The 11,146-nt window shown below is 44.4% G+C and overlaps 1 protein-coding gene across 2 annotated transcripts in view; it reads left to right on the plus strand.

Annotated features, from left to right (window-relative positions):
• Positions 1 to 11,146, plus strand: part of znf385a (zinc finger protein 385A) — a 54,884-nt gene that overhangs the window by 35,002 nt on the left and 8,736 nt on the right. For both annotated transcript variants that reach the window (XM_008296861.1, XM_008296862.1), the window contains 2 exons: positions 4,274 to 4,448; positions 10,371 to 10,724. In XM_008296861.1, coding sequence (XP_008295083.1) covers positions 4,274 to 4,448; positions 10,371 to 10,724 — 529 coding nt within the window. The remainder of the gene's footprint in view (positions 1 to 4,273; positions 4,449 to 10,370; positions 10,725 to 11,146) is intronic.

Below are 11,146 nucleotides of genomic sequence, written 5' to 3' on the forward strand. Positions count from 1 at the left end.
GATTCTCCCTATTCAGCGGTACAGACTTGAGGACCAGGGCGTGCATCCCATCCACAATACACAACATTAAGGAGTGGACCGGTGCTATATATACTCCTCACATCTACAATCATGGTTTTCCGTGTGGTCAGGGAGCTGCAGGGCTGTAATCTTCAGCCTTCTCTTCGCAGGGTTCTCTGCTGTATATCTTCTCAGGCAACAGGAAGCCGTTAGACAGAAATGTTTATATAATGAAATACTTTGAGACCTACGGCTAGCGATCAAATATTGGCTTCTTTAGTAAAGGCGTGTCTGGTTGGATGAAGTTAGGACAGTAAATCAGTGAAGATTTTAAAGACTTTAAATATTTGATTTCATGCTTGAAATGGTGCTTTTATGATGATGGCTAAAAGGAAATGACACAGAGTTACAAAAGAAAATGTCCATAACAGATTGTAATATATTTTCTCCTCATTCTGGCCAAAATATAACTAAAACAAGTTCTATTCTGTCTATTGTGATACATGAAAGAACATATCTGGCAAGCATATGCAGAGTGAGAAGTGAAATACTCTTTACTGCAGTTGGCTATACTTTACATGTGAGAGAACACTTTCCTTTATTTATCATTCACTGACATGAACCTGAGAGTGATATCTGGCTGCTGTCTGTGGAGAGAGGTGACTCTTCCTCGCGGCGCCATTAACAGTATGAATCATTTGGAAAGTGTTTCAAGCTGGGACTTTATTTATTCAAGCAAAAGTTTTTAACATTTAAAACGACTTTTTCAAGACCTGGTCACCAGAGCAGGATAAAAAAAAACATGCAATAGGCACAAAGAAACTGGCTAGTGTAAGATGCATACATGTGAGATGCATGACTATATAAATGAAGTAAAAACAATACATTTATATGGAGGTATTTATGAGCATTTGGTCGCCTCATTGACGCTCATTGTGCATTCAAGCTTGTGACTCATTAGGATTGTGATGTGCAAGACGGCACCGACTCTCTGCCGTCATTGTCACTTTTGCTTCCAGCAAACAGGAAAAAGAACTCGCTGCAGTATATCAGCAATGTCAGACTTGCAGCTGTTTGTTGTTTGTGCTCGTCTGCTAAGCTTGGCTCGGGAGAAAGCGTCCTCCTTGTTGCCACCAAACGACGACTCACCCACACTGTTTTCTTTTGCATAATGTCGAGTAAAGATGAATATTTCATGGATAAAAAAAAATAATAATTCAGTGAGAAACACTTCCAAGAATTCTGCGTTGCATTCACTGCCTCAGTTTCGCAGTTCAGGCTCTGCCCTTGATGTTGACATTCTCGGTCTTTATCTGCCATCTGTGAGTTGATTGGGTTCCCCGTAGGTCAGAGGAAGCGATGGGGTCTTACTATGTAATGTCATCATTGCGTTTGTCTTCAAAAGATCCAGCTTTGCCTTCCTGCTCCCACCCAGTGCACCCCTCATTTCACACATCATTTTGCCATCATTCATTCGTCCCATTTGATCTTTCGCTACTGCGCCTCTCTCTGTTTCTCTCTCTCTCTCTCCCCCCCCTCTCTCTTGGCAGCCCTCTCCCCTTATTTCTATCTGTCTTCCTCCCTCATGCTGCATTATTTACAGTGTGGAAATGCCTAAAATTGCCTGCCACTACTTATTATAAGATGCATTCGTCAAGGACGTGGATTAGTGTCTGGCTCTGACAGCCCCAGTGCATCTTGGGAAAGTGGTAGAGAGGAGACTTGGAGGGGAAGGACAGGAGGAAAGGGTGGGTGGGGGGTAGGTTTCCACCCCACTGTCCCTGCATTGTGTGACGGCGTGAGGTGCTAAATGGTGGTTTATGCAGAATAACCTTGGTGGCATGCTGCATTAGTGACATCACAGGCTCTGTGGCGCTGCATTGAACAGCGTCACAGCTGCTGCAGCAGAAGTACGATGATATGCATCTCTTGTTGTCGTCCTCTTCCTCGCTGCCTCGCTGCTCTCCTCCTCTTTTTTCCAACCCCCTTCACTCCGCTTCCTGCTTGTCCTTTTTTCTTTCCCTTTGTGTCATGTGAAGCTCCAGCTGTACAGTAGCGATCTTTAACATCGCAGCTTTCCCCTCAGATCCATGTTGAGCTTGTTCAGGTGGAACCCTCTGCATAATGAAACACAGGCATCACAGATTATGTGATGCAGCTTTTCCTCTCTCTCAGATTTTCGGCTCTTTTACACCATTCCCGTTCTCAGTGCAGCTATTTACGCCACCTTCATGCACTTGCAGTTCCACTATGTTTGCTTCGTCTTCCCTTCATTCTTTCGTCTCCATCCAGGACCTCACACACTCAGCTGCTTGCACTTGATCCCCTTTGCTTGGTTGGAGGAGTTAATAAAGCCTCTGTAGCCACCTTGCAATGCACCAATATATATCTTTCTATCTTTGCACGTTCTCTCCTTCACCTGAGAGATCATTTCTCTTGCAGCAGTCCCCACCTCTCTTCCCCTCCCCTCCCTCGGCTCTCTCCACCTTTATCTGCAGGCTTTGCTCGAGCAGCTCCTTAAAATCCGTTTGACGGGGCACAGTTGCAGTCCGACATGTCGTTATGATTTACAAGAAACATGTGATCTTCCACTGCAGCCAGTTCCCCATGTTTACTGTGCCAGCTCACGTCCCAAATGCTATCAGACGCACACATATAACGCAAACATAAACAACTGTAACATTACTCATCACCCCCCGCCTGCTTTCCCCTGCCGGTCTATCCACACTTGAGCCTGTGGTCAGTGCGATGTCCTAAGTGTCAGTCAAATTCTCTAAGCCTTTCAGCACCTATGGCAGCTGTCAGCCACTCGTCAAGGCAAAATCTCTCTCTGGCAACTAACTGTAATCCAACCACCTAATAAATATCTTTGTCATTGGTCCCTTGATACAATTATCTGGCCAACACAGCACGTGTCACGGCGTATCAGCTCATTTAACGCGCCTGTGGAGTCAAGTGCAGCACTGACAAGATGTGTCTTTATTTGCAAGGAGCCTATTTATGGTTTTTCATTGAGGGACACATAAACTGTGATAAAGGGGAGATAACGAGGACGAATCAACGTTAAATAGAGTTACGCAAATGACCCAAGCGCACTTGTGTGTCTGTGTGCCAGTGAATGGATGTGTGACTGCTTTACAGTCACAATGCAAACTGTGAAGCCAGACTTTTGGCGACAGCTCAGTATAGCAACCCTGCATCTCATCCGCCATATTGTCCCTGGCTCGCATACCACTGTGCAGACACACAGAGACTAGAGACAGACTCCCCTGATGTCCGAGTAGTCGCTTCTGACAAATGACTCACCTCTGTTGTTTACTCTGTGAACAAACACATTAGCTAGTAGCAAGCCTTTCATCAGGAGATTAGCCACACTGGCTTCTGCAATAGATCTCTGCACCGTTTTATTTATTTTTTGTCTGCTGGAATGCAGGCTGATCTTCAGCCCCCCAAAACCTCCTGACTCAAACTGCGGATCCCCATTTTATCTTTACTGTGAGATACAGCAGACGGGGACTTTGCTGCCTAGTAGCATGTATATTTAGATTTTGACCACTCCACAGACAGGGACTTAAGTCAGATTGTGCAAGAGCGTGACCGTGTCCAGCCAGCAGCTGAACGCAAGTGTATTTATGTTCTAGGAACCCAAATGCCAGTCTCGCATTGATAATGTGTATACTGTTAGAATGTGTGTTTGTTCTAGGAGAGAAAGTGGTGTCAGGGATGGAATAATGGGCCCGCCAGGCAGATGTGGCATCCCACTGACCCCGAGTTCAACTCCCCTTGGCATGACTGTTAGGATAGCTGTAGTAATGAAAGCTGGAGCCAAGTGCTGTCAGGGTGTATGTGCAATGTGGGGTTTTAGACTGCAGAAGACCTGTGTCCAAACTTTGAGCCAGACACTCCAATGTAGATAAACTGATATCATTTACTGTTAATTTAAAAACCTGACAATATGATCAGTACGGGACAAGAGGACACACACACACACACACACACACGCACACACACACACACACACATCTTTGTCTCAGATATGCCCACCACTGTATCTTTTTTTTTATTTTGCTTGTAATCCATCTATCTATCCGCTGTAAACCTGCCTGCTGCCTGTTCCAGTCCCCAGAGTATATTGAATGCCATGGTATCATAATGACATGCATGCATGCATGTGCAGCTGTCACGGTGAGCCTAATCCAACCTGTTGTCTACCTGTTGGCATTGGTGTTTGCTTGCAACATGAACTTGTTTTCTTTTCCATGTTCTCCTTTAGAGCCAGGCAGAGGCCCATTACAAAGGGAACCGCCATGCCAGGAGAGTCAAAGGCATTGAGACCTCTAAGAGTCGTCCTCAGGAGGGGGACAAGCCTCATGCTCTGCCCCCCACCTCCTCACCATCTCCGCCTGGAGCCCCTGGCACGGCCCCAGACAGTGAGCCCAGCAAAACGGGTGAGAGTACAGAAAATACTACCAGGAGTTAAAAAAAAAAAAAATGAAAAAAAGTGCTTGTGCAAGTCTTGTATAAATAATCATTTCAATCCATGCAGGATGTTCAGAGGCTTACGATTTTGCTGGAAAATTAAATGGAAAATATGCAAGAATAACAAAGGCATCCTAATCACAGCGGCTTTGCAGTATATTGCTGTTCTTGTGAGAATCTCAGCTCTCTGTGTGGTCTGATTTGGCTGCAGCGTAGCAGAAAACACTGTCCCACAAACTGCACAAGTTAGTTATCGCAGTACTGTTTATTATATCGGAAAAATAAAACTTCCGTTTGGAAGAGTGACAGCCAACCACAACCCGCTGATACCAGGACTGTAGGGAGACTTGTGATCTGATACAGCTGAAATTGAATGTAATTCAAATTTATTTAAACTAGGAATACTGAGGAAGTCACTTCGATTACTAAAAGTGAGATGCAGTAAGTTTTATTTTCCATTTAAAGCCCTTGACTTATTATATCACATTATTATATTAAATTGAATTGAGCCTCAACTTCAAAGCAGTGGCTCAGTCTGGATGCAGCTACAGTTAGCAAGTGCTGGAAAGTGTTTGATGAGAACAGCCAAAGATCACTTGACTAAATGGCAGCAGACTGACAGGAAATCTGACCCCATTTTCCAGTAAGGTTGAGAAGTTTGAATAATGAGAATTCAACTGTTTTTTTAATCTTAGCACAGCCTTGAACAAATATTTTGCATTTAGTGTAGTATTTATTCATTGCAACCAGTTCTATTTTCTGAGAAAATGCAAGTAAAAGGAGAAGCAGACTTAAAAGCCAGACATCAGGTGTGTGAATGACAGCTTGATCAAGGAGGAAACATAATCACTGTGCCAGAGAAAATCCTCTGTATTAGTCCAGATTAACCACAGCAATGCATTGTTCATTTGAGCAATGTACAACCGGATTGGTGTCCATCCATTTAGACTGAGAGGAGGTGAGCTGCCACAGAACACAGCACAGCAACATGGCAGTTTTTTGGCATCTGTTCAAGAAACCCCACTATGGTGTGTATACCGTATGTCTGTGTGTGTGTCTTTGCAAACTCCTAAATGTTTGTCTTGGAAGATACCACACCACAACTACCACAGAATCAAAATAGACCGCATTGCCTGAGCCCCTGCGTGGCGGTAATGAGTGCTAAGACTGATTGTGAAAAATAAAGATGACACCACTGTAGAAGAGTCTGATAGACCAGAACCTAAGCCAACATCTGAGCGCACAGAGACAGCCGCTGATCTGCCTTTAATGAAAAGTAATGTACTGTTGGAAGATTTAATTTATTAGTTGGTAAGGATGCAAGGGACGATCACAGCAACGAGAGCTCTTTCTTTAGCAGAACGTCCTTAGCTCTGTCTGAGTCTTAATTCATCTCTCCTTCTCTGGCTCATCTTCATATTTCAAGCTATAATTTAGAGACTGGCTACTGTGTGCATCTGCCCTTCTCCTTTGTCCTCCCAGAATTTTCCATTCCCTCAGTGTCACCACTCTGTCCTTGGCTCAAACACCAGGCAATGAATAGACCGGCCATGTTTTGGTGACATTTACAAAGGTTTCTGTAGATGACTGTTTACTAGACATTTCCACCTTATTGATGGGAGGGCACAGAGCAAACACCATGAATGAAAAGATGAAACTCAGGTCCAATAGAGGCCAGAATGCAACATGCCAGAGCAAAGGCCGTTGCTTTTCACTGTCTATAAAGATAACACTTAAGATTTTCTCCTCGCTGGAGCCAGAGAAGTAACAGGGCCAGTCCGTTTTACTCTCCTCTCCCCATGGGGGATCAGAGATCAGCTCCAGAACCCCATTAGTGAGACTTCCTGTGGCAAACTCAAGGAGCACAAGGAGCCAAAACAAGGCTGCCATGATCGAGATCTGAAAGTAGCAACATGTGAAAGAATGCCTTTTTCCATCCAAATGTCTTTCTCGTGACCCTGGAAACCTCGTCTCTTCCTGATTTTGCTGAGTGTGTGTGTGTGTGTGCGTGTGCATGCATGTCCTCAGCGTGATCCCATGCTACATGGCAGGGCGACAGATCTCAGTGAGCAGACAGCTGTGTGTTGCTTCGACTGGGAAAGCAGTGTCTGGGGGACCGACCCTGTGGTTTAGACTGTGGAGCCTAATGCAACTTAGTGACTGTGAAAATGACTAAGACAGATTGGGCTATACACACATATAAACACGTACGCAACAATGTGGTCAGGCCCATGCAAGCACGCAAATGAAAGAACGAGGAGATGTTTTCTCTCAGTGCAAATCCCTTACAACATAGAGCAGCATTTGTTGTTGTTCTCGAGTCATTTTTCCTGTGAATGGTCTGTTTGTTGATCTCGGATTTTACGCAATATCACAGTCTTATGAGATGTTCAGATATAAAACAGCAGTAGCCCAGTTTATCATCGGTAAACTGACCTTCACTGTGATATGGCATCATTTCTCATTAACATATCAAACGCAGTCAGCAGTGATGACCATAAACAGGACACATCAAGACCTTGCTAAAGGGCTTAAACAGTGAAAGGTTATGGAGTACTGTTTGGACGCTGTTGCTTCTTCAACCTTACGGGTCTCAGAGCAGGTCATGAGGGTTTTACAGCCCTCAAAGGGTTTGCGGTTAGTGTTGCCCCAAAGAGGAGGCCCTTGGCTTTGGGGGATTTGGACTGGTGAGATGAGGGTTTGGCCAGGCCTGCGAGTGATGGAGAGGCAGCTGTTAGGCTGGAGAGAAACTCTTCCCTCCCTCCTTTCCTTCCTCTTTATCCCTCTGCTGTCTGCTGACACTCCCACTCTAATGAAGGGCCCTGTTAAAACCGCCCTGATATTATAGCACTCTTTAGTCCACACAAACACTCGCAGGCTCGCACACACCCAAGGTCAATTAAATAGATGACTTTCATGTGAGGGCTTGGGTTGCATGGCTGTGAGGTGACAGTCGTATCGAGTTGCACGGAGCTGACGCGCTTTTCTTGCTTTATCTAAGTATTGTTCTGTCTGGGAGTTGAAATTTGGGAACTTACCAGGTTTTAAGTCTTTGCACGGAGGCTATTTGCAACAATCAGCGTGAAATAATAGGATCTGATAAACACAAATTGCATGATTGTGCATACGTGTATATGTGTGAGTCAGGGTTCGGATGCAGGCCAGACTGGGAAAAGGCACCCAAATGCATTATGAATGTGGCGCGGCTATTGTAAGGCCAGCATTGGGTTTCGTAGCTTGTTAATCATTGAGAATGGGCACAGTGGGGGCATTGGTGGCAGATGGAGTGATCCTGCCTCACCCTGTCATACACAGAAACAAGCCCATTTACAAACTGACATTCCTACACCTAGTGAATGCTCTGGTCCTGGGGTGAACCTCCTGGTCTTCTTGCTGAAACAGTAGGACAATGGCTTGTATCTCTTAAGTATTGCTCTAGAATGTGTTTACTTTGTGTGAAATTGCACCGCTTTCATTTGACATCTAAAATAAACAAAGCCCATGCATCTCTGTTTAATGTTCCACCTACACGCAGGTTTCATTATAACAAAACCTCCTTGTGTTTACAATGAGAAACTGTGCTTACAAAGGCAGCCCTTAATCTCCCCCACACTAATATATGCATATATATAATTTGTCATTGTATATCTATGTTTTGCAGCAAACGAGTTCTTCTGGTATGAATTAGAATGGGTCTGTCTTATTCAGGTAGCTCGATGAACAAAACTTTTCCCCAGGACTGCATACTATACATAACTTTAATTTCCTGAAGTGGATTAAGGTCATGCATACACACCAGACTATAGTGTAAAGCATCTGGACCGAGTTATCTCCCTCTGCTGACCTCTCCCCATAAATAATGCCTTCTTCTGTTTGGCTATGAAGTCATCGAGCAGGGAGAAAGGTCAGTTAACTGCTTTATCAATGTTTAATTAGACCTACAGAATATCCTGAGTTTTAGGAGAATCAAGTAACTCTGACAGTGCGATTCACAAGACGGAGAAAATAAAGTAATTTATCTCTGGCGGAGGAGCTAGTGTGGAATGAATAGTTCATGCGTTTCATTTTCATTAGTAAGTATGACAAAAAGAAAAACTATGTGTGAAATTTGTGTTTCTAACTTGCCGAGACAGAAAGTGAATTATTGTGGCTACAAAGGCCCCGTGGGTTTAGCCTCAAAGTGAACTTGTTTCTAAAGGGGGGGATGAGTGTAGACATTCACTGTGGTATTGTATGAGGTGATGGTTGGTGGTTTGGTGTGGCAGACCTCCAGGCCATCGTGGATCATGAAATCCCTCATTACTATTTGGCGGACCACCTCTGTTCCTTCTCACTTGATTTTAACTCAAACCACATGTTAAGAATGCTGCGGATTCAGGGTTTGTTTTTCTGTTTTGTAAAGAAGTCTTGCTGTTGTGGGTGCGCGCCTGCGTGTGGGTAGAAATTCATCAACAACACCAGCGAGAATTCTGTCATTCCTGCACGAGGAGATACAAGCTCTGCACTTAACTTAACCAGCTCAGTCAGTGCTGTGAAAAAGTAGGCATATTATGAGTCATAAACCTCTGCGAAGAGCCCATACCCTCAAAAAGCACTTTGATCCAGGAGTGCTTTATGGACTCTTCAGTGCTATGTAGACTCAGTAAGAATTTCTTTTTTTTCTTTTTTAACAAAGCATCTGTTTGACAAATGCTCTATGCAGCGAGCAGCTCTGCAGCTGGAAACTTCCAATATGGAAAGACAGAGAATTCTGATCTTGGAAAGCAGTGGAATGGAAAGCACTCACAGTGGCATCTTCATCAGAGATGATGCAATGGAGAAGCTAAACCAAAATATACAAATTATTATATTGTCAAATAAGCCTCAGAGTGGAACAAAAACAAAAAATTTATCTCGCTTTCTGTCATGTGACATAATGACATGTGGGAATCCTTAAAAGGACATTAAGCAGTTAAGGTTAATATTTGTTTTCTTCCCAGAAATACTGCATGTTATCCCTTTAATACAATAATCCTGTGAGGCTTTTCTGCTGCCTGCCTTTGGCGCTACATCCTGTACAGTTTGGAGAAGGGCCTCCGAGTCCCTGCTGATGGGGGGGGAGTTCTGAATACCCCACCCAAATTTAGGGGGTCTTTTTTCAGCCAACACCCACTGCTTAGTGAATACCGCAGGCCTTGCGTATGGGAGTGGCTGACCAGAAACATGTGTCTGGAAATGTATGTATAAACATAATCTGTGATGAAAACAGAACATCATATATTGAAACGCACGCAACAATAAGACTTTAGAAAGAAGAAACCAGAGAGCATGCAGCAGGATAGCGCAGAGTGGGAGGAGAGCTAATGGTGTTTTCTTTGGACTTCATGTGTTGCTCGGTGACAAAGCAAGTGCCATTATTGCTTTAACCTCAGCCAAAGACAACAGGTGTGTGGGAAGGAGTCAAGACACGCTGAGGTATCTGTTTCCTGTTTCCCCCCTTCGGAAAGATTTCAGATCAGATGAGACCACATCAGTGAAAGATTGGCAGGAAAACTTCAAAAAGCTAAGAAGCACATTAAACACATCCCTTCATACACATGGGTCATATGTTTCCCTCCTCTGATCTACTTAAATGAACCAATTATGGCCTGTAGCATAGGTAGTAAAAAGCACTTCTGAATGCAAGCGCTTTATGTTGGTCTGTCTGATCTATGGAGCAGACCCTGCCGCCTATATTCAGTTGGGAGTGGTTAGCGATGTGGTTGCACACAGCAGAGTTTTATTTTCAGGGGCATCTTGCTTTACTGTTACAAAACAATGAAGCCAATAATAAAACACACTGCTGCTTGAGTTATGAACTTTTTTGTACTGTAAAATAATTTTTTATTTCGTTCCTCTCTTTGTTTTTCTAGATGAAACACGGCCTCTGCCACAGTTAAACGGGCCCCTACTGGCCCCGGGGCCCCTTCCCCCTCTTCCGACCCCACCCACCCCACCCATGGACTCCCCGGTGCCGTCGGTGTGCCCACTCCTCCCCACTCCCACTCCTCCCCTGATCCCCCCGACCTCCTCCTCCCCAGGCTGCGCCAGCACCAACTCAGAGCAACCCGGGTCCGCACCTCCAATTTCAGGAGCCGCTGGCACCCCGGCGTCCAGCAGCCCATCCAACCCGGAGACAGAGGAGGATAAAGCCAAGAAACTGCTGTACTGCTCACTGTGCAAGGTGGCTGTCAATTCCTTGTCACAGCTGGAAGCTCACAACAAAGGTGGGTAACCTGTGAGCTCTGATACTTTAAAACGGCCGCACTTTCCAGAAACTATCTGGCAAACTCACCATGTGGAATCAACTGTGACATCACTCTTCTTACATTTTGTGTTGATGAAGGATAAGTTTCTGGAACTTTGTCCCTCATTTTTGCAGCTATAGTTGGATTCCTCTGTGTTTACTCAAACCGCACGGTTGCTGTTGGAGACTAAATCACATCCTGTGAGTTCAAGGAATTTTGCCAAGAGAGACACATGCAAGCACTTCTGAAGCTGTTGTCATAACTTTTTAGAATAGAATGGGGAAAAAAATGACTCTAAACGTGTTTGCATTGCTCCATTATGCATTTCTAGATCATACAGGGACAAGAATAAATATGTTGTATAAGGGAAAAAGAAGTCAATTCAAGAGAAGACATTTATT

The sequence above is a fragment of the Stegastes partitus genome, unplaced genomic scaffold (genome assembly GCF_000690725.1).
Source record: "Stegastes partitus isolate 25-593 unplaced genomic scaffold, Stegastes_partitus-1.0.2 Scaffold1158, whole genome shotgun sequence".
NCBI classification, from domain to species: Eukaryota; Metazoa; Chordata; class Actinopteri; family Pomacentridae; genus Stegastes; species Stegastes partitus.